Source organism: Durotheca rogersii (assembly GCF_024521655.1).
Source record: "Durotheca rogersii strain YMJ 92031201 chromosome Unknown GGS23scaffold_11, whole genome shotgun sequence".
Lineage (NCBI taxonomy): Eukaryota > Fungi > Ascomycota > Sordariomycetes > Xylariales > Xylariaceae > Durotheca > Durotheca rogersii.
Window position 1 is genome coordinate 586,241 of NW_026251242.1, and position 23,159 is coordinate 609,399.

A 23,159-nucleotide genomic window follows, 5' to 3' on the forward strand; every position below is an offset into this window, starting at 1 on the left:
GTTGGAAGGGATCCAGAGCGTGGTTGGAGTGTTGATTGAGATGTCACGAGGTGTAGATCGGGGGGAATTGAAAAAATTTTCGGTACGGAACCCAGCCGATTACGTCTCCTAAAAGAACAGACGAGTCCAGTTGTAGGGTAAGTGAAAGGTGGGCAGATTAATGTTCAAGGAAGCGGTCGTCGAAACAACCAACAACGATATCAGTTTGAAGGCCGAATCCAATGGGAGGGAGAGAAGCAGTGGTCAAATTGCACTCTCTTTCTTTCTCTCGGGTATTATGCTCAGGCACGTTGTGGATAGGAGAGGAGAAACGCAGGCCAGGTCAATCTGCAAATAATACCAGACACACGACGTACACACAGACAGACACGCCCGTGCTTTGTAGGGTGGTAGGTAGCAGGGTAGGCACCTAAGACGAGAGGAGACAAGACGAAGACCAGGTTAAGATACGGATATCTAGATGTCTTTCCAGATCCCTTGAGAAAAGAAAGGAAAAGAAATCAAATCTTTTTCAAGGAAAGAGAACAGAGACCCTGAACGAAACACAAAAAGGCTTCTCCAGAGCAAGGGGAGGTGATCGTGAGGGAGGAGGAGTATTGAGGTGAATGCCGTCTGTTGGAGGATTGGGGATGGCAAAAAGATTGTGGGGGAGAGAGAAGGGGATCAAATGAAGGAGAAAAAAAAAATCATAAAGTAGTCGAAAGTAGGCGACCTGCGTTGAAAAATTGAGCCTGTTAGCGTCGGGTCTTGGTGACTAAGGCCGGCTTGCCTCCTCTAAGGTCAGGTTGCATACATACAAGGGGAGGTACAGTACATCAGGTACATAATAACAAGTCCGCCACCCTGCTTGCCAACTTGCCTTCCATGCTTCCATGCCCACTGTAAAGCAAGGCTACCCGTGCCTAAGGTACCCTAGGTACCTAGGTGGTAGGTACCTACCTAACGTACATTTGGTCCTATAAGTACCTAGGTAGGTATCTACCCCAGGTACTTGTTTGCCACAGCACAGAAGGTAGCGATACATAGGTGCCTCATTCGATACGTATATAGGTAAGTATATATATATATATCTATATAGATGCTAAAGATTATATATAGAGAAGGTATATATAGCTATAATTAAAAACTGTACGTAGCCTTTTAAAGCTACGTTACTAGCAGCTTATAGTATATAAGTATATAGATGCCTATGTAATTATAATCTAAGTACATCACATTATTGCCTAAGGTTATAGGGTACTTACGCTATAAAGTAGGTATTCTACTGGTATCTCTTTATAAGCACCTCTGATGGTTGAATACCAGATCACTGGAGCCAACAGTGATCTCCACTTAAAGAGGAATGTACTTAGGTACTTGTCCCACCAGGTATAAGAAGGGGTCCGATCCCTCAGGGCCCTTTAGATAGATAGTTACTCTTTAGACATCAATATATTACCAGTCTCACCCCACTTGTTATTTGCTTTACTTGGCTTTACGTACGTACCTACCAACAACCTCCTAATTTGTAAAAAAAAGCTTAAGATATAGTTACTAAAAGCTTAAATGTAACAATATATAATTCACTAATCAAAGTATGAAAGCTACATATCTATCTAGCTGCCTACCTTCTACTCATACTTGATATAATATTATCTGTGAGTCTGTGTTTAAATATTTGCCCTAGACCAATAGGACTACCTGTTAGGTGCCTAGGTAAAGGTATATATTACCTTTAAAGATTGTAGCTAGGTGCTAGGTTACGATAGGTACTTAACCTTTAGGTAGGCATGTAACTTTTGAAAATACTTTTTTTAACTATGTATCAAGGTAAGCACCTAGTACAGGCGGCTATAAAAGGTAGGATAACCTATTTTATATATGCTGTAGGCAATTCTATACCGTAGCCTCTACTCTCTGTTAAGCTCTATGCAGTTAAGCTGTACAAGGAAGAGAGGCAGACAATAAGATGGTATAATAAATAATATAGAACGACAGTATAATCTCCAAGTAACCAACTCCTTAGCTTAAGCTGTACAACGTTCCTTACCCACTGATTGTTAACGGGCCTATGTTGATAGGTAGAACTAATATGTACATGCATGTTTATGAAGTATTCGATAGTACATTGCCACGCAGGAAACTAGCCCTTTTAAGCCCAAATCTACAAGTCGTAGAATGTAAGCGTCTACGGTTACATAACATACCTATATAGGTTTACAAATACATATTATGTATATAGGTATATTACATTAACATCGAGAGGTCTTTAGCATTTTGAGATCTTTTACTTTCTGTATCGCTTCCCCGCTCATTCCCCCGCGCAAATTATACGTAGGCTACGTATCATATACATACCTTCGGCCTACTTCTTCGAGGCGTATATACATTAGGTACATGAGAGAGTCGGCGGGATGCTGATGACGACGGTTGGACAGTCCAACGATTCCATTGCTGCGGGGGCAGGTTTTATGCCTATGTATTATGTTCCTTAGGCGAGTTGGACGTACACAGATACTACCTAACCTAACGTAGTACATGCACCCATGCGTTGAAAATAGGTAGAGGTAGGTAGGTCGGTATCTGTTTCGTGGGCGCGTCGCAGACAAAATATGCGTGGATAAAGGGATAGATTGGAGAGGAGGTATTGGAGCCTATGTGTATAGGTGGAATGTAGGTGTAGTACTCATATGCGCACCTATGAAGATTGCATGAGTTCTCCCTCTCTTTGGCGCTGTTTCCGACGCCTAACCTCTTGAGCACGGACACACACATACCTACGTGGATCTGTACGTGTACGGTCGCGGAACTGCGCGTAAATACATACATAGGGGTACCTATATAGGTACCTCTAGGTAGGTACCTAGGTATATACCTTCCACAGGTACCTAAGGTACTTATGCAAATAAGATCGCTCCGACTTTGCCGCTGGATAATTACCTACAATCGATGCTGCTACGTAGGACCTACAGGTGGGTTAGGTAGTTTGCCTTAGGTACCTATAGCTACTATAGGTATGTCGAGTTTAGGGTCCAACTACAACTATGTCCCATTACTGAGCCTGAGGTAAGAGGTACCTAAGTTAGGAGGTAGGTAGGTTAGGTACCTAGATTAGGGGCGCTAACACGACTACCTCCTACCTACCTCCTACCTGACGTACGGCGATCATTGGCGGGGACTACGTCGAACGAAATTTTTTTTTCTCTTCCTTCTTCGGCCTTCTGCAACTCAGCGCAATCCCAGCGGTTGGCTACGTTTACTCATAGGGGGGAAGGCCGATGCAACTCTGCTGTAACAGGCCTGCCAGGTTCCAATAGGAAGCGTGCCTGTGCAGTAAATGCCATCCATACATGGTGTGCCAGCATCACGCATCGAAGGCTCACCGCCCAGAAGAGCATACACCGCCTGACGACGAGCGGTCATCTCGCGGCAAACTCAACCCTCCTTCGACCAGCGTGTGAGCGTTGTATATGCCCCGTGTGTACGCGCGAACCTGTTGACGTCCTCTTGGGTTATGAGCTATCACTGTTCTCACTGTCCTCGCTGTCCGGGAATCCAACCAGACTGGGCCACAAGTCAGCCAGAGAGACGCAATGGAATATATTAACCCTGCCTAAGGGGTGCGGGCATGCTAGAGAGGGGAGAAACCCTGGCCTAATGCCCAATTCGATTGCGCTCTTATCATCTGTGCAAGGTATGCAGGGACTGCGGGCATCTTCCGTATACGGTACTATGATGGCGATGGCGATGGCGGCAGCACCGACGGTAGTGGTGGATATTACCCCCTAGCTTACTGGGCCAGCATTCGGTGTGGAATGCGACTCGAGGGTTTGTGCCCCTCCAATGGAGGTCAGACAGACACCACCGAAACTGGGTGCTTAACAATATCTACTGGGCTTCAGGCGTCCGTCGTGGTTGTATTAACCATCCCATCCACTCTTGGGCACCTCTTCGCGACACTTTCTCCCCTCTCCCTATTTGCCGCATTCTAAACCCATTCGTGACGAACCCGCGAAATATTGCCGCCATCGGCTTGCTAGGTAGTTTATATTTCCTAGTACGTACGGTGTAACCGAAGGAAGCACGAGGTGGGCTTGAGTGTTCTCGCAGTCAACACTAGCCTCATAAACTTACCTGCGACTCGATTCCTCGTCGGCTGTTCCAGAGCCGTTTCCCCCTTCCTCAGCCTAGGGTCCTAGTGTACATATGCAGTTCCCGCCCAGCAGAAAAAAACCGGAAGAGGGAATTCTCGTCCTAGGCGCTCTTGACTATCTTGTCGTTGTTGAATTCGATTTCCCGGACCCCGTCCTTCGTTACCGCCTTGACTGTCACGCCCTTGAAGTCGATGGGTAACCGTCTCTTGAGCTCGTCTATGCACATCTCGAGCACCTTGATACCCTGGACAAGCGTCATTTCCGGGTGATGGTGTTTGTCTAGGATCGAGAGGCAGTAATACTGTGCGTAGCCGTGGGCGGCGTAAGGGACGGGTGCCAGAGCCGCGAGGTAGTCCAGCCAGAACAGGCTTGGCTCGTGGGTGATGGGGTCGACGCCTCCGAGCAGCAGGTTCACCTGGTAGGGATTCCGCGATCTCAAGCTCGACGCGAGCTCGCCTCTGACGTAGTACGCCAGCGCCGTGGGTGATAAATCGGTGTCATTTCGCATCGAGTATAGCTGCGCGTTGGCTTGGATGTACTCCGAAAATTGCACTGCTTACGATTAGCTTTCCCCGCCGCATACCGCCCGGGAACCCAACGCACCCGTGTCTCCCGCCTCGCCAGAAAAGGCCACCAGCGTATGCTTGTTCAGTTGTCTGGTCTTGTCGTCGGAAGCCTTGAGGATGGTAGCCCCGCGCATCGCAGCCTTGGAGGCAGCGATCAAGGTAAAGTCCTTGCCCGTAATTCCCAACAGCACCTCCCTAGTCCGGCTACAGTCAGCGACAGTCTACTTCGGCCAGGCATGGTGGCGGGGTTGCAGTGGCAGTGGAAGCGTACATGTTGACAGCGATTCTCACGGCGGACGCAGAGTCGGTAAGGGTGTTGCTGAGTGCGAGTTCAAAGTGCGAGGTTGTTCGTTGGTGGGTTCGCCGCTGTGTGGAAGCTTGCCGGCGAGATAGGTAGGTAGAGAATATGTGGACGCGCAAGGTAGCTACAGCCTAGCAGCCCTGCCAGAGAGCCGACCTGCCTTGCGCTCGTAGCAGCGGGACCTCAATTGGTAGGCCGACTTAGGTACCTACTGGGTGGGCAGACGTGGGGGAGATCGGAGGTCGGAGGTTATAAGCCACGCCTCCTCCAGCCTCATCCCACCTTGCTAGGTACGTACGCCACGGAACATAGTAGGGATAACAGGGGTCCCTATCGTCCCGCAGATTGGAGCTTTTTTTTTTTTTTTTCTGAGTAGCGAATGCCGCCTTTTTTTTTTTGCTTCTCGAACGAGGATATTTCCAAGTGCACAAAACGGCCCCCGCACAATTGCGCAGGCCTTTCAACACCTCGCGGTGCGAACATGTCTTCGTTCTTTACAGCATCCGCGGCACACAAGAAAAGGAAACGGGCTCCCGCTGCGGACGTGCCCAAAAAACGAATTGCAACCTCCAGGCCCTCGAAACCGACTCCTAAAACTCCCTCCAACCCGCCCAAGCCAGCTGTACCGAGGAGACGAGTCGAGCGCGACGAGTCGATATCAGGGAGCGATTCGGAGAGCGAAGACGCCGCTGACGGCTACGGCGCTTCTGAGTCGGAGACGGACTTGGAGAACGAAGGGGAGACGGCGGCCGAGAAGCGGCTAAGACTCGCCGAGAGATATCTGGAGAATGTGCGACAGGAGGTCGACGACACAGGCTTTGATGCCGAGGAGATCGATCGTGACATAATAGCTGAGCGTCTCCAAGAAGACGTGGCCGAAGCCAAGGGGAAGGTGTATCGTACCATTGCCTCTGAGCTGGCTGTCGGCCAAGCCTCCCATACCCTCTTCCGCTGCAATACTCACTCGACAACCTCCGTGGCCACGTGCGCCCCCTATGTATACACCGTTTCGAAAGACCGGTATCTCGTGAAGTGGAAGCTGCAGGAATTGCCCGCCAACCAATACCCACGGACTACGAAGAAGAAGCCGAAGAAGCCCCCCGCCCCCCCGCGCCGAAGGCCGACCAAGGTCGCCGCGGTAAAGGGCTATCAGAGCAAGGCGAAGGAGGACAACTACCAGGGCCACCTGGCAGACATATTATGCGTGGCAGCTTCGCAAGACGGCAAGTTTGTCGTCACGGGGGGGGCCGACAAGCGCCTGATCGTCTACGACGCCAAATCGCTTAAACCCCTGCGCGTCTTCACCCACCACCGCGATGCCGTGACCGGCCTAGCCTTCCGTCGAGGCACAAACCAGCTCTACTCGGCTTCTAAGGACCGCACCGTCAAAATATGGAGCTTGGATGAGCTGGCATACGTCGAGACTCTGTTCGGCCACCAGGACGAGGTCGTCGACATCGATGCGCTAGCGCAGGAGCGATGTGTGAGCGTCGGCGCCCGAGACCGCACCGCCCGCCTGTGGAAAGTCGTCGAGGAGACTCAGCTGGTTTTCCGCGGTGGGGCGATCGACAGGAAGCAGAAGCCCGACGTCGACCCGCGGTCCCTGGCCCACGAGGGCAGCATGGATCGCGTCGCTATGATCGACGACGAGCTCTTCGTTACCGGGAGCGACAACGGGTCGCTGGCCCTCTGGAGCATACAGAAGAAGAAGCCTCTCTTTGTCCTCCCACAAGCTCACGGGCTCGAGCGGCCGCTTCTGCCCACGCAAGCCTCGGCGGAGGCCTTTCCCGATCCGAGGGTCGTGCCGCCCCCACAGCCCAGGTGGATCACCGCGCTGCGGACACTACCGTACTCCGATCTCATACTGAGCGGCAGCTGGGACGGGTACGTGAGGGCGTGGAAGCTAAGCGAGGATAAGAAGAGGATCGAGCCGGCGGGGGCCTTGGGCGTCCCTGCGCCCGCCGGCTCGGACCCGGACCCCGCCGACAACAAAAGGGAAGCCAAGCGCGCGAACGGGACCAAGAGAGCCCCGGTTGCGGCAGCAGCGGCGGCGGCGGCGACGCCTTGGCTGATCAAGGGCGTGATCAACGACATATCGGTGTTCGAGCGCGGGGAGCGCGGCAAGGACGGCCTGTGCGTCGTCGTCGGGGTCGGCAAGGAGCACCGGCTCGGCCGGTGGAAGAAGATCCAAAGCGCGAGGAACGGGGCCGTCGTGTTCGAGGTGGCCCGGACGAAGGAGAAGGCCGAGGCGAAGCCGGAGAGGAAGGCGACGCTAGAGAACGAGGGCGTGAACGGGGCGGATTAACGAGTAAGAAACGAAGCCGCCGACCAAATAAAGGAGGCCACGAGATCCTCAATTGCAATCATGCACCCCCCCGATATAGACAGCATCGCCCTGTGATGCACATACCGTATACACGTATGTATAGGACACGTCGTACCCAGTGCGGGTCGCCGTTCTCTCTGTAAGGGGGGAATAATCGAAATAGATACCCGCCAAATATCGTGGTCCTCATGTAAAGCGATCTATCGCTCTCGGTGTCAGCGTAGTCGCCGGCGCCGTAAGCGGACCTCGAATTGGTAGCCAATGCGGTATGGACGAGTGAACGTATTGCCCCAAGTGACATTACGATTTGGCACGTACACGTGCAAACGCGACAAATCGGCTCATGTCTTCAAATGCCGTCCGTTAAGATGAAAATCACGGTCTACCTATATCTCCGCCGAATTTCTGCTGCCTCTAATATCCTTCATATCCCCCCCTTCTCTCTCACGCAAGGCTATGGTAGGACCACCCCTGAAATCAATTAGGGCAAGCCATATTACGTCTCAACTACCCCACCACGCCCTCTCTTCATGCCTCTACTCAAACCAAAGCTATATACTTGCCCCCGCTTCGCTCCTCACAATATCCTCGCCCTCGAGGTCAGCTCTCCATCCGCTCGAGGATGTCCTTGTACTCCTTTCTCTTCTTCGGCGCGCCCGCCAGGGCTAGCGTTACGCGGCCGATCACCCGAGCAAGGCCCGGGAAAACGTAGTGCTCGCCGACCCACGCGGCGCCCAGGTACGCGGCGCCGAGGGCCAGCAGCGTGAGCTCAAAAGACGGGCTGATCTTGGTCAGCTGCATGAGCGCCCGGACGCGGGGCCCTGGTGCGAGAATCAGATAGATTGTTAAGGTAAGCGACGCGAAAATGGTGGTCATGAACGGCCCTGCGCGTTAGGGGAGAGGAGAGAAATGCGTTAGCCAGCCAATCTAGTCACCTAAAAGACGCGACGATACCAAGAGGGGAGGATAGTGCCCACAGTTTCGAATTATGGGTTGTCGGAACGGGCGTCCGGCGTTGAGGACGATGCCGATAAAAATATACTCGAAGCAGGAGACGAGGAACAGGGCCGTATTCTCCGAGTTTCGGATGTTGGACTTCTCTGGGTTGATATGCGGCGGCTTATACCTACAATTATAACATCCATATAAGTACGTAATTAAGCCGGGTGTCATGTTCGGATACGGGACATACCAGCTCTGCTGCCGAACAATATGCCATGCAGCAGCCTGTATAAGTATGCAGATGGCTACCTGACCCAGTAAAGGGGTAAGGACCTTTCTCGACACCAGGTTTGCAGTCGGTCGCCTCCTGCTGAGAACCGGAAACGGCCCTGACCAGCCCACTATTTGAGAGGTGGGATCAGCAAATCATTCCCTCGTAGTGACTTTCTCGGCGTTGTACTCACTGAAGATAGCAATTGGCAATATAAGGAGGATATCGATGAAGAGAAACTGGGGGTTTCCCATTAGCACTGGAGAGGCGCACTGTGGCAAGAAGCCTCACCTGAAAATCTCCGAGGTTCGAAGCCGAAGCATAGAGAAAGCTGACAGAGGTGAACTGAATAGCGGAATAGAGGCTCATAAACTTGAAGCAACTGAAACTAGTCACTAGAGCGGCTCGTCCTTCTCTAAACACGGCGTTAGCTGCGTGACTAGATGCCATCTTTGTACCAACGACCGAGACGTACCGAATCACATCAGGAACACATCGAATATCGAACACCCTCGATGTGAACGGGGCGGCTACGGATGCTTCCGCCTCCGAGAGGGAGATTCCAACATCTGCGGCTTTGAGAGCGCCACAATCGTTAGCCCCGTCCCCGCAAAACCCGCAGCAGTAGCCGATGCTTTGGAGCTTCTCGACAAGTTCGTGTTTCTCATCTGGAGACATGCGTGCGAAGACTTTGCCACGGACGAGCATCTAGCGCTTCGTTAGCCATCTAGTGTAGCGAGGCCCCCCGCCCCAAACCAAGAGGCGCCGTCATGAGAACCTAGTCGGCAGTGAACAAAGATATTACTAACTCGCTGCATGACTTCGTTCGGGGCGAAGTCGACTATCCATCGGAAGACATCCCCGCTTATCGCAAGAGAGTAATTCCTTAAGTTCGTTATATCATATGGCAACGAAACATCACGCTCCGGAGGAACCGGGAGCGGCTGCGGGAGTCTCAAGTCAGTTTCGTGAAGTTAGATCGATATGCCGGTGATTGTGCCGGGCTTACGAGTAGAGTCCGACTATCCAGTTCGTATATCACATCGTCGATGCTTTCCCACTGCAAGCGGGCGTTTGGGTCGCGCGAGTTTCCTATAATCAATGCGTCAGGAATTGGCGAGCTCCCAATGTTATAACCGCCTAGCTCTATAGCGAGCCAGCTTCGACGCCTCTGTCAAGGCATGTACGGTACGTATTTATGACGACCGTGAGAAGTCTAGGCAACTCACCTTCGGCGAAATGGGGAACAAAACAATGTGCATCATTCTCCACGAGGCCGCAATTCCTAGCCACGCTGATAGCAGTTAAGATGTTGTCACCGGTGACCATGATGGAGCCGATATTCGACTGGGTAAGCTCCTTGATCACTGTGGTTGTCGTTGGCTTCAGCTTGTTCTCGAAAATGATGAACCCGACGAAGTCAAGATCTGACTCGACCTCGTCACGTTTCATTTTTTGAGATTTTACCCAAGATAGCCTTTTTATATGCTTCGTGGCACAGGCGATGACTCGATATCCCTTGTGTGTATAATATGACAGGAGCTCGTTATAGTCGGTCGGGACTTCGATGTGTCAGAATGGCTTAAATGCAGGTTTCTTGAAGATGGCGGGGCTTACAGCTCTCAGGACGGCATATATCCCGCATACATTCCGGTGCCCCTTTGACATATATGCTGGCACTCTGCCGGCCAAACACCCGCACGATTACGCTGGCCCTCCGTAGCTGGGAGACGAATTCAAAGGTCCTCAACACCCCAAGTTCGATCGGCGGCTACGGTGATGTCAGAACAGCGTGTGAGCAGTTGTGTAAAATGGTGTCAACTTACGTTCTGCCCCCGAGTCGCTCCGTAGTCATCCGTATCATACATGGGTACGGGGGGAGGTCTGGCGACCGGGGGAGATAGCCCGCCCTGTTCCTCATCTTCCTGATCGGTCCCACCTTGATTGCCCTCCTCGAAGGTCCATCCGGTAAATTCGAACATCTTAACATCTAACGGATCGCCGATGAGTTCGCCCTCGACGGAGCGAAGGGAATGGCAAGTGGCCATTGTGAATAATGCAGCACGATTTATGTCGTATTTATCACCCGGTCCTGCATCCAGACTGGAGCGAGGGACTAGGCCCGCCGCCTTAGCAATGACATCGTCAAAACAGTTCGTCGTTCGAGACACCAGCCGCACACCGAGAATATCCAGCCCGTCCTCCGTCAGGGTGCCCGTTTTATCGAAACACATAACGTCTAGCTTCCCGCCCACGTTTACCCTCTGCGGACTAATGCAGAATATTTGCTTCTTCTTAAGTCGACTCAAAGCGAAATTTGTCCCTATCGCAAGTGTAGCCGGGAGGGCCGGCGGAACGACGATAGTTATCAGGTCCAATGCTCTCACAACTATCAGGTGCCAGGATAGTCCGAGGCGAAGGAAGTTGACGAAAGACACAACGAACCCAAGAAGCGCCACACATCCCATCACGGATATGTACCGGAAGGAGTCGCGATAAAATTTAAACCCGGACGGTTTGGGGAAGAGCATAGACCGGACAAGAGAACCTTTGGTCGTGTTAAAGCCGGTTCTCAGAACCATTGCAAGTGCGACACCCTCGTCGTCCCTATTTTCCTGTGGCCGTCTTGCCCTAATAACTTTTGTGCCGCAGAAGAGAAAGTGGCGAGCGGCTTCAGGCGAGATCGTCGAGGCGGCGAGGTTCATGATTTGTAGTGTTTCATCGGTAGCGGGAATCTTGGAAACCGGGACAGATTCGCCTGTGAGCATGCTCTCATTGACAATGCAATCCCCGCTCAGAAGTAGGCTGTCACTTGGGAACTGCGAAAGGCTGGGATCGCTGATCTCGTAGACGTCCCCAGGGACTAAGTCGCTCGAAGAGACGCTGGCCCCTTCAAACAAAGTCAGAACTGGAGCCCACGACGGAAAAAATCATCGATCGTATCCTTACAGAAACCGTTGCGAAGGACTCGTACCTCGCACTCGAAACGAGAGATATCGCGAAGACGTCGCAGGGTCTGCTCCGGATTAGCTAAGACAAGCCCCAGCCACTAGGGCGCGACGATACTGACGGCGCGCGTTTCCACCAGGGTTGCTATTATGCTGCCCGCCGACATGACGAAGATACAGACGGCATAGTAGTAGTATTCGTCAAGAGACCAGAGGACCAAACTTGCTATCTGGAAGACGTAGAATGGGTGGAAGACCTGCAGTTTGTTAGCTACGAAACAACGTTCCATTGATAATAACTTACTTCGTCCACAAGAAGCTGGTAGATAGACTTCTGCTCAATGTTAATGAGGTTGGTTCCAAAGACATGTTCTCTATGTTCCTTCTCCTCGCTGTCGATACCCGCACGGAGGTCCCGAACATGGTTCCACGCCGGGTCTCGCCACCCATTACAAAGGACAAATTTATCCTTGAGAGGGTGGTAGAAGAAGCGCACGTATCGGTAGTTGAGGACCCGTAGCTCGGGAAGTAGCGGATCGGCATCATCTTCTAGCAATTGGGCAAAAATCTTTTCCGGAGTCCCAAATACAGTTGAAAGGGGTCGGTTGTAGGGCTGCACATGTACATTGAGGATGGCCATCTCGCCCCATTGATTCTATGTCACGGTTAACATACCGAACTAAGATATCCTATGAAGCTTTGAGGGTAGAGAAACTAACCTCGAGGACTACCCACTGGCTGTCGTGAAGCGGACACGGCCTGCCAATCAACTTCACCTGCCATCGTGGGAGCCACCGCAGGAGAAGATATGCAAATCCCAACGTTACGGCGCACAGAATGAGGTACGCAGCGTAGCCAGGTCTGCTCGTGCGAAAGCCAGCTATCACGATAGTGAGATCCTCATTCACCATGTGCAATTTCTGACTAACTCTGCCGTGATCGCGGAGGCCGCTGACATCTGTCACTCCGCTCTCGGTTCGGAGAAGTCTAGCATGGACGGAGCCCCTCGAGTTGGTTGAGGACCTCCTGCGCAGCGCGTAATCTTCGTACGAATGCCCATTCTCGAGTTGGACTTCCGGGTCTCCCTCCTCGTCCTCGTCGAGATCAAAGGGGGTCTCGTCCAGGTCAAACGGTACTGCCCCGTCTTCTTCGAACATGAGCCGAGGGCCTGACTCGTTCTCCTCTTCGTTATAGTACGCAAAGCTTGCCATCGAATCGGCCCGCTGGCGACGATGAGAGAAGGCAGAGAGGCTCGTAGGCAAGCTCTCGGCAATGGGGCCAGCATACAACTACGTACGAAGCAGCCCAAGTTAGGAATGGATGAAGGGCTAAGGGGGGTCGGTAGGCCAGCCTACCTCGTCATGCGCCATCTCGACATCCTCAAATATGCTCGAGTTGCTATGGTTAAGGCCGAGACTGTACATGGGCTCGGGCACATTGCGCCCACTAGGGGCATCGCTATCGCGCCGCTCCATGGTGGGCAGGCCCCTGGGGGACGGTAGGGGGGGCCAATCTAAGCGTGTTCCTCCCTAGACTAGGAGCTCGGGGACGGGTACGTCTAAGTGAACCATTGAAGCCGATCTACCGATGCGTCAGCGACAGGCTCGGGATACGCGAAGGAGCAAATGGCATGGCAGCCGATAGAATATGTATGTACCTGCTATCGACGCCGTCGAATAAAAGCTCGGAAAGCAGGGCACATCGTGAATGGGTGGCAATCTGTGAATGCTGACGCGCGGGAAGTTCTCTAATAGCGAGCTGCTGGACCAGAAGGGGCTAGAGCAAGTAGACGCGCTCCGATGGCCATGTGCTCCTACGCAGATGATGATGCTGAGCAGGCTGCGAAACGCTTCCTCAGAGTTGCGCAGGTGACATGTAAACATTGAGGAGGTCATGAGGCAGGTTTCCTATCCAGGTGGAACATGGAACACAACTTACTCGTCGGCACTCTGAGCTGAAGATAAAGGATAGCGATAAGATAACAAAGATAAGAAGAGGGTCAAGGATAAGGACTTGCCCGTTGGGAGGACTGGTTTTACAGGTTACGTACATAACCCCCTTACATGCTCCCATCTAACCTATGATCTACCTACCCACCCTAGTGCTATAGAGGTAAGTTGACGTGGCTGGCCACCTAACCTCGACATCATGTGGAAGTCGTTGAGCGCAGACCGCCACCCATATTCATAGAGACAGGGGGGGAAGACAAAACAAATACCTATGAGAGCCGGACAGGAACAAGATGGTATTGTCTACCTACCTACCTCTAACATATATGCCTGGGCTGCCAGACGGACTGGTATATACGTTAAAAGCAGCACAGAAGGAGGCATGTCAGGCAGGCGGTCCGTAGGCATAGGCTCCGATATGTCTCATCTCTATGCGCCTTACTTTTTGCATCATGGATGTCGGTTGGGTGAATCTTTGTCCACGAGGGCTGGGCTGGTGTAGGCACGTCAGAACCTCGAGTTGTCTTCAGGCGTACACCGCTTTCTGCCAAAGTCCATGATGTGTCTGTCTGCTGGACCGAATGCTAAGTCGGCATTGTTGCTACGAGAGTGTGTACCTAACAGATCTAACCTATGGGGGGTGGGAGGGATCCAGATTCAGGAATGGAGGCCCCCGACTGGATTGTATGTGTATGGCGCGGTGCCCGGAAATGCCTCTATGCCGTACAGGCATTCTAGAAATGCTATAGTGGCACTGGGCAGCGTCAACTATTCCAGCATTTTAGCATCTGCTGCCGACTGGCACAGGAGCACCCTACTGGCCCGACATGTCTGTACAGAGGCGTACATTAGGTATATAAACACACATGTACTTCCAACTACCGCCCTAGATTCGGTACCTTAGGTACCTCGTAACCTTACCTGCAGGCGGGGGTGTCTAGGTACCTAATGCAGGAGATGGCGAGAAGCAGGTACTTTACTTGGTGCCTAGGATGGACATGCATCACTCATTCAAACGTAGCTGGTTCCAGAATCCTTCCGTTTTCATGAATCTTGTCTCCCCCTACCTACCTGTATCTTACAGAGGTACCTCCTCTGAATGACACAGGTACCTAGGTACCTACCTAGCAATGCGAGACGTGTAAAACTCCATCCCTTCAGAAGCACATTCCAAACATAAAGGGGTACTTACATAGGTACCTATGTGTACTCGGGCATGTGCTGAGGGGAGGCTACTATAGAATTTACTTAGGCACTCGAGGTACCGTCCTGCGAATCAGAGGTACCGAAAGGCGGGGGAATACAATATTAACACACGCATTGTAATACTTATAAAGGTATATATATATTGACAGTCGCAGGTGGCTTCGGGTTGGCCGTACCCAAGGTTTGGGTTCAGAGAGAGAGAGAGGCTAGGTATGCAGATAGAGGGTAGGGAAATACTGGCTAACTGCCTAAATCTTAATGCCTGTGGAGAGAGGTAGAGAGGAAGAGGAAAATTTGTGTGTGAGGGACTGGACATACAGCAACGGCGCGCGCCAGCACCAGCGCCAGTAACTCTCCTCTCTCCTCCTCAGCTTCTTGGAGGGGGAAAAAAAAAAACACTTAACAGGGTTGCTTGCGCCTTTCCCCCACTTCGCCTCTCCCACCAGAATAGCCCAGTCCGGTCCTCCCTCATCAAATTCTCCATCACCGCAGGCCAACCTAACCTGCTTCACCACCTTTACTGCAACAACTTCCACCTCCGTCCTCTCCCTTCCACTGCTCCTCCTAGGTCCTGATCCGAGTCCCTACGCCCTCTGCTCCTATCCGCCCATCAATTTCATCCATCCTGTCCCCCAATCTCTGCCCTCTCCGCCCCTCGCCATCTGCACATCGTCCAACTTCTTTGAGCTGGCCGACCCGTGGCCCGCATCCGACTCGCACCCGCGCCTACATACATCACAACACACACGTACTCTCAGCCCTGCTGCACTTTTCCGGATCAATCAATACCCTCCCCGGGTTTTCTGTCCGTTGCCCCTTCGCCCGCTCTTCTTTTCTTCCCTTTTTCGCCCCCGGGCAGCCGAGTCCGCCAGACACCTGCGCCCTCCCTCTCCCCTACCTCGTTGTCGAGAATTCCTGTGACGCCGGCATCCACAATGGCGGAACCCATTAAGAATCGGCGCGCAGAGGTCCCTGCCCCGTACGTAACCTCCCACCTTACTGTCTTGCACTCTGTCCGTCCTTATGGCACCGGCATCCTAACCTCTCATTAGGACTCCGCAAAACACCCCTGCTAACAATGCCCCCATCTCCTCTCATGCCCAACAGCCAGGCGTTGCTAGCATCAAGGAGGGTAAGTTGACCAAGAGCCTAGGCTATCTGGGCTCCCCCCCTCCGAGGTCTGCTAATGACTAACATTGCCTACCTATCGGTGCAGAGGATCTTGATCGCGCTGCTGCCGCCTCCATCTTTGCTCAGAACCCCAAGCTGGTTCAGATGATCCAAGGCCGACTCGGCAGCCTCGTCGGTCGCTCTTCCGGTTACATAGAATCCCTGCCTGCTCATGTTCGCCGCCGTGTTGCTGGCCTGAAGGGCATCCAGAAAGATCACTCGAAGCTCGAGGCCGAGTTTCAGGAGGAGGTGCTCCAGTTGGAGAAGAAGTACTTTGCCAAATTTACTCCCCTCTACGAGAAGCGCGCCGCGATCGTCAATGGCCAGGAAGAGCCCACCGACGCACAAGTCAAGGCCGGCGAGGATGACAGCGAGGAAGGCGAGGCTAAGACCGAGAAGCCCGAGAAGCCCGAGAAGCCAGCTACCGACGAGGAGATCATCAAGGGCATCCCCGAATTCTGGCTGTCCGCCATGAAGAACCAGATCTCTCTCGCCGAGATGATTACTGACCGTGACGAGGCCGCCCTCCGCTACCTAACCGACATCCGCATGGAGTACCTGGACAAGCCTGGATTCCGCCTCATCTTCGAGTTCTCGGAGAATGACTTCTTCACCAACAAGACCATCACCAAGACATACTTCTACCAGAACGAGAGCGGCTACGGCGGTGACTTCATTTACGACCATGCCGAGGGTGATAATATCGACTGGAAGGAGGGCAAGGACCTGACGGTTCGCATCGAGAGCAAGAAGCAACGCAACAAGAGTGAGTATACGCCTCCCCTTTGGGCATGGGCTCTCATCACCCTCGCTAACCTGAGCAGATACCAAGCAAACCCGCATCGTCAAGAAGACGGTCCCGACCGAGTCTTTCTTCAATTTCTTCTCGCCGCCCAAGGCGCCCACCGATGACGACGACAACGATGCTGCGTCGGATATCGAAGAGCGCTTGGAGCTAGACTACCAGCTCGGCGAGGACATCAAGGAGAAGCTGATCCCTCGGGCCATCGACTGGTTTACTGGCGAGGCTCTCGCGTTTGAGGAGATTGATGACCTCGACGAGGAGAACTTTGACGAGGAGGATGACGAGGAGGATGACCTGAGCGACGACCGAGACGATGACGATGAGGATGAGTCGGATGATGATGTTTGTTTCCCTCCATAAGAAGTAGGGAGTAAGCATAGCTAACCTCTTCTCCAGGATGATGGCGCAAAGCCGAAGCAGGACGCTCAGGAGTGCAAGCAAAGCTAGATTTGGCGCTTGACCTGTGGCCCCTAACTACTCTAACCCCACCCTGCAGATTCCCTTGGGCAAAGGAAGAAGGTTTACTATGGCTGCCTTACCTCGTCTTGCTCCTCCTCTCGCATGCCTTCTCCATTCGGACAGGTTTAATTTTGAGGTGAACTTGCAACATTCTACAATGACACTCTCACCTACGCACCGATGGTCTATGAACTTCAGTGCAAAATAGACTGGCACTCCCATTAGGTTCCATGCTGATTTTAGGGTCTCGTTCTGTGCTGCTGCTTGATGGTTCTCCTCAGTCGTGTCTTTTTTCCTTCTCTTTTTTCAAGTATCTAGCACATGACTGGTTCAGAGTAGTTGGCACGTCGGATAAGGCGGCTGCATAAGGCCAACAGAGTTGTTCCGAGTTGCCACTGGCCCCCTCAAAAGGGGAAGGCTTTCAGGCTGGTATCAGAGGAGAAAAAAAAGGAGGAATCACGTTGCTAGCTAACTGGTAGAGCATTCGGACAGAGAGAGAGAATCACACGAAGTTAACAGAAGTCTGCATCTGGCGCACATGTACATTGCGTGCTGCACATGAACCAAGATTGAATTGCTGCTACACCCACTCACTTACCCATTGTCTAATAAACCCACGATAGTGCAGATTTAACTATGTAAAACGATCAGGAAACAGCAGACCCCGATGTTATCACCATCTATAGGCACACACGCGCACACACACACACACACCTACAGAGAGAGAGAAAAGGAGAGAAAGCAAATAAAAGTATATTTATTAGGAGCCTTTCTTTTTTTTCATATCACAGTTCAGAATATACAGTAAAGTAAGTACGCTCCAATCCCAGCCAGAGACTCGTACATATCCCGATGCGTCCTTGGCCGACGGCCCTCAGGCGGCCGGAGAAAGGGGTAATGTACACATAGCTTATAATTGCAAAGTGACTCACATCAAGTAGATGCAGCGACGTCGGATGGCAGTGGGTTTGGTGGGGAGTACGCCTATTAAGTTTTTTTCTCTCTCCCTACAACATGGAAAGTAGGAAAGGCGATTATTTTTATAAATATTATTTTATAAATACAAGTACATAAAACTTTAATTAATATCTACTAAACTTCTATAAAGAAAAAAGAAATGTACTATAAATTCTAAAGTTATATTAAGTACTTAACTTACGTATATGCGTATCTACTTATAATCTTATCTACAGTAGGTACTTACCATTCCTAGGGATGCAGCCTCTTAGGAGGCACATATCGATGTATATATGTATGCAATTATTAGGTAGGTACCTCCTATGGAAAACGGAACATCACTTTAGTATAGGAACAAACTGCTGCAGCATTTAGCCTACCAGAGTTTTCCCGACTTCCCTTCCATACATGCTTCTGTTTCCCCGATCCTCCGTCTCCGGGACTACCTCTGTTACTGGAGTCACAATCCGCTGCGTCTTACTCATATAATAGTAGAGGAGTGGTGGTTTACCCTCCCCTCTTGTGACTGTGATCTCTGGTGCTGGGTTGTTGACGCGGTAACTGGCTTGCGTATGCACCCAACAACCACTTAAACCAGCCTGCCTTACGCACCTTTTCATCCATACATATTCCATCCTCACCACGAACCACAACCCACACGCAACGAGCACACAACCTTCACGTAAGGCAAACTTTGGCTGCTGCTGTAGCTATCATGTCGCAGGCACAGGACATCTCCGGGGCACTTAAGACGGAGTTACATCATCGTCTCGAGGTGTCGACTTCGCCGTCAGCCGTGCAGTTCTACTCTCCTCCGTCGAGCTTCGGCGGAGGACCCCGACGCGGGCAGCCTAAGCATCTCAAGCCATTCAACACCCAGGACATCAAGATCCTCCTGCTGGAGAATGTCAATCAGAGCGGCCGAGACGTCTTGACCAGCCAGGGCTACCAGGTCGAGTTTCTCAAGGCCTCACTGCCCGAAGACCAGCTGATTGAGAAGATTCGGTAAGCTCCACTGCCGGAGTCCTGGCCTTGCCTTGCCTGGCCTGCCTGTTCGCCACTGGTCAACCCCTGACGGAATATTGTAGAGACGTCCACGTCATCGGCATTCGTTCCAAGACCAAGTTGAACCAGAAGGTGCTGAGCGAGGCCAAGAATCTGCTGGTCATTGGTTGCTTTTGTATTGGCACCAACCAAGTCGACCTGGAATTCGCGGCCCACCACGGCATTGCCGTCTTCAACTCGCCCTTCGCCAACTCTCGCAGCGTGGCCGAGCTTGTCATCGCAGAGATCATCACGTTGGCCCGCCAGCTCGGCGACCGATCCCACGAGATGCGGAGGGGCACCTGGAACAAGGTGAGCAGCAAGTGCTGGGAGATTCGCGGCAAGACCCTCGGTAAGCGCCCTGCCCAACACCCAATCTTCTCGTAGTTTACACCGATCCAATCTCTGTCTACATGAGCGCTGCGTGTTCCCGAGCCGGCTACTAATATCGGCGGTCGCGAAGGCATCATTGGCTATGGCCACATCGGCTCGCAGTTATCCGTGCTGGCGGAAGCCATGGGCATGACGGTCAAGTATTATGACGTTCAAAGCCTGATGGCACTGGGTACTGCTAGGCAGGTGCCGACTCTCGAGGCCCTGCTGAGCGAAGCTGACTTCGTGACTCTGCACGTCCCGGAGCTGCCCGAGACCAAGAACATGATTTCGGCTACACAGCTGAAGCAGATGAAAGATGGCTCTTATCTTATCAATGCCAGCCGCGGAACCGTGGTTGACATCCCGGCCCTCGTCAATGCGATGCGCATTGGCAAGATTGCCGGGGCTGCTTTGGACGTCTATCCGGCCGAGCCGCGTGCCAATGGCGACTATTTCAACAACGGTCTGAATGGCTGGGAGGAGGACCTCCGCAGCCTGCCTAACATCATCCTCACTCCCCACATCGGCGGCAGCACCGAGGAGGCCCAGAGAGCCATTGGTATCGAAGGTATGGGAACCCGGCCGAGTTTCGCTTGCTGCTTGGAGCTGACGCGAGCACCGTTTAGTTGGCGATGCTCTGGTCCGATACATCAACCAGGGTATCAGCCTGGGCAGTGTCAATATGCCCGAGGTCAACCTGCGTTCGCTGACGCTCGAGGAACCCGACCACGCAAGGGTAAGGCGGTTCCGACTGCGCGCAGGCAGCCCGTGCCATGTGCTGATTTGCTACAGGTCATCTACATCCACAAGAACGTACCCGGTGTTCTTCGCAAAGGTTAGTAGAATCCCGGACTTGCCGCTATACCTACCTACGTAAGAGCACTCACTCACGCTCGGGCCAGTCAACGAAATCCTTGGCAACCACAATGTCGACAAGCAGATAAGTGATAGTAGAGGCGATGTATGTCACCCGAACCCGCTTCCGAATGACCTCGCAGGCTAACACGCACACAGCTTGCGTATCTCATGGCGGACGTTAGTGACGTCCAGACTAGTGACCTTAAGGAGATCTCCGATGCACTCGAAGCTCTTAGCTGTAAGTGGTCAGCTCGCAACCCTCTGAGCACGCATAGCTAACCAAGCTCGCGCAGCCCGCATCATGACGCGCATTCTCTACTAGTGTCTAGGAGCTGGAGTGACGGGCAGAAAGCAATCCCCGATGAATGATGTGTACTAGAAGAAGGGGAAAAAAAAAACTTCAACCTCTGGTCCGGAAGGATGTTTAGGGAAATAGCATGCGAGTATGGTTAGAAAAAAAAAGGGAGGGCATGATTTCAACATGAAGGACCTAGGGTATACATATATATATCTATGTATATAGGGCGTACGTAGTACCTACATGCGGTTGGTAAGATGGATTTTAACAAGGTCGATTTGCTCAATATTTTCCAGAATTCTTCTTCACCTTTGTTTTCCCCTTCTCCTTTCCCTTTAGCCGCCGTCGCGTCCGAACACTTCGAGACGTGCAACGTATAATACCATCTGGTTGGACGCTAGCGGTGAGAATACACCAGCGACATGGGGCGATGCCACAATACATGCATATGTACATAGGCGGATATGTATATACCTAGATGTTGAGCGTGGAGATTCTCGAAGCAGTTCCGGTAATGGCTCTGCTCTAATGATTTACATCATCACCCTGGCATTCTGGATCAGGGAGGCACCCACATATGTATGTATGTAACTGGGTGGACAGCAGAGCGGTTCTTCCAGCATGGGAGGGGAGTAGGCTCGCTTGCTGGTGGTATGCATGATGTTTCCATAAGTCCTACAGCCAGGTTCACCCGCTTCGCTGTTGATTGTGTTTCCATGTGCCTATACGGAGGCACCTGATGTATCAAACATGATAGACATAAACCCCTTGCATCGATCTACGTGATAACAAAGGCGACGAAACCAATATTCTCTACTATCCGCGGTGTGGTAGATACCTGCCCACCTACCTTAGGTGAGTATAAGGACGGAGACCGCTTGTTTCGCAAAACGCCGCACGTAGAGCACAGCAGACCTGCTGGGCGCCCTAACATAACGGATCGGAGATCGGGGTTGGTCGTAAGATGAAGGTGAGGATTCCTTCTACGTACGCCAAGTGTTCCAGGGATTTGTTGGATGTGCCCCGTTCTCTACAGGTACCTACCTGATAAAGGGGGAGCGGAGGGCAGTTCATCACTCTCTTATACGCGTTTCGAGTATTGGCAGTATCGATTTCCGCTTCGTATGATACTGTACTTTAAGCACATAGAGGAACCTTGCCTGCTTGCAGCTAGAGATTAAAGAATAGAGTAAATAGTTCACTTACTCACCCTGGAGATCGTAAGAGTATCAAAATAACAAATAAATTAACATACCTAGCAGAAATAAGTTGTTTTCATTACCAAGCTACTTTCAAATTTGCTTACCTTCTAAACCTTCTATTAAGCAAGCCGGAAGCATAGGTATCTATAAACGGCCATCTCTTACCTATACCTAGGTTTCTAGCGTTTATTTACTTCGTTCTAATTACCTACATCCGCGTATGTACGTGTGCGTATGTATGCGCATATTACATACCTACCTCTATCTACCCATGTCAACTACCCGGCCTCCGCCCGCACACCTTAGTACGAAACGGGACGGTATGCCGAGTGACGGATGGATTGCATGTAATGTATAAGGCGGTCAGGGACTTTGGGTCCATAGACCTCTCTCTCGCCCGACCGCTTTGGAATGTGACGATCAAGACGTACTACCTACCTAGGTACGGCAGTGGTAGGTATATTGAGATGGACGGCCTGGATAAGAGTGTTGAGGGGACTATGTACCTGAGGTATGGGTAAGGGTAGAGCTTCTGTCCCCTGCCTATACAACTTACTTATTGAGTACATTCATATGTCCCCCTCCTGTTCCATTGCATCCACCTAATTGAGAACCTGATACACGCATGTAAGTAGGTATGTATACATTAGTATGCATTCCGCCTGGAACTGACATGCGGGCCCGTGCCATTGGATGGGATGACCGTCATTCACGTCGCCAGCAGCAACAACACGACACGACACATATATACATATATATGCACACACATAAAACGCGACACGCGACAGGACCGAACCTTTGCAGTCGCCTAGGAACCGTTATGGTCTCTGATTGATCGGAGCAAAATGCCACAACAGCTCATCCAGGAAAAGGGACCTGCATAGGGTCAACACCCTGTTGACAATCTGTCTTGTGCACCCTCATCCTGCAGGCGAAAAGGAGGCAACACCATAATACCTTGTATATGCATAATACATAACTATATGTACGCGGGTAGAAGAGCGAGAGGTACGGATGCAAGTACTGAATAGATGTATGCACGTACGGGTATAAAGAAACAGAGGTAGCTGCTAATGCGATTAATTGAAGAATTGGAATGGCTGGCGCCTTCACGCTGCCCCTCTCGTCCGGTTCCTGCTCAACGCTGTCCCTAGTGCTGTACTAAGCCAAGGAAGGCAACGCGACCATCCCCTTTATCCCCTAACTTCACCTGAACATCGCCGATGAACTGATTAACAACAGGGGGGGGGGTAGGCAGAGAGAGAGAGAGAGAGACAAAGAGACGAGAAAAGCAACGAGAGAGAGAGAGAGAGAGAGGAGCTGAGGAAGAGGGAGAGAAGGCTCAGTAC

At 51.9% G+C, this 23,159-nt stretch overlaps 5 protein-coding genes across 5 annotated transcripts; 3 read left to right on the forward strand and 2 right to left on the reverse strand.

Annotated features, from left to right (window-relative positions):
* Positions 1 to 4,233: 4,233 nt before the first annotated feature.
* GGS23DRAFT_605365 (nucleophile aminohydrolase) lies at positions 4,234 to 4,972 on the reverse strand (the record flags this gene model as incomplete). The annotated part of the gene is made up of 3 exons (XM_051519747.1): positions 4,234 to 4,685; positions 4,737 to 4,890; positions 4,925 to 4,972. The coding sequence occupies 3 exons, from the start codon at positions 4,970 to 4,972 to the stop codon at positions 4,234 to 4,236; spliced, it is 654 nt and encodes a 217-aa protein (XP_051371543.1).
* A 509-nt stretch (positions 4,973 to 5,481) lies between these two features.
* Positions 5,482 to 7,305, forward strand: GGS23DRAFT_605366 (WD40 repeat-like protein; the record flags this gene model as incomplete). The annotated part of the gene is made up of 1 exon (XM_051519748.1): positions 5,482 to 7,305. The coding sequence occupies one exon, from the start codon at positions 5,482 to 5,484 to the stop codon at positions 7,303 to 7,305; it is 1,824 nt and encodes a 607-aa protein (XP_051371544.1).
* A 621-nt stretch (positions 7,306 to 7,926) lies between these two features.
* GGS23DRAFT_605367 (uncharacterized protein) lies at positions 7,927 to 12,962 on the reverse strand (the record flags this gene model as incomplete). Its single annotated transcript, XM_051519749.1, has 16 exons — positions 7,927 to 8,210; positions 8,304 to 8,452; positions 8,519 to 8,669; positions 8,733 to 8,778; positions 8,831 to 8,954; positions 9,015 to 9,247; positions 9,349 to 9,483; positions 9,549 to 9,631; positions 9,769 to 10,101; positions 10,157 to 10,310; positions 10,366 to 11,429; positions 11,489 to 11,555; positions 11,610 to 11,744; positions 11,792 to 12,142; positions 12,207 to 12,776; positions 12,843 to 12,962. The coding sequence occupies 16 exons, from the start codon at positions 12,960 to 12,962 to the stop codon at positions 7,927 to 7,929; spliced, it is 3,999 nt and encodes a 1,332-aa protein (XP_051371545.1).
* A 2,306-nt stretch (positions 12,963 to 15,268) lies between these two features.
* On the forward strand, positions 15,269 to 17,078 carry GGS23DRAFT_70469 (nucleosome assembly protein). The gene is made up of 5 exons (XM_051521207.1): positions 15,269 to 15,621; positions 15,695 to 15,774; positions 15,859 to 16,578; positions 16,637 to 16,959; positions 17,014 to 17,078. Exons 1-5 carry the CDS (start codon positions 15,578 to 15,580, stop codon positions 17,062 to 17,064), a joined length of 1,218 nt encoding a protein of 405 aa, XP_051371546.1. The 5' UTR covers positions 15,269 to 15,577; the 3' UTR covers positions 17,065 to 17,078.
* A 1,306-nt stretch (positions 17,079 to 18,384) lies between these two features.
* On the forward strand, positions 18,385 to 20,894 carry GGS23DRAFT_569679 (uncharacterized protein). The gene is made up of 8 exons (XM_051516468.1): positions 18,385 to 19,038; positions 19,122 to 19,429; positions 19,541 to 20,020; positions 20,079 to 20,188; positions 20,245 to 20,287; positions 20,355 to 20,413; positions 20,467 to 20,548; positions 20,604 to 20,894. Exons 1-8 carry the CDS (start codon positions 18,749 to 18,751, stop codon positions 20,630 to 20,632), a joined length of 1,401 nt encoding a protein of 466 aa, XP_051371547.1. The 5' UTR covers positions 18,385 to 18,748; the 3' UTR covers positions 20,633 to 20,894.
* The last annotated feature ends 2,265 nt before the right edge of the window (positions 20,895 to 23,159 follow it).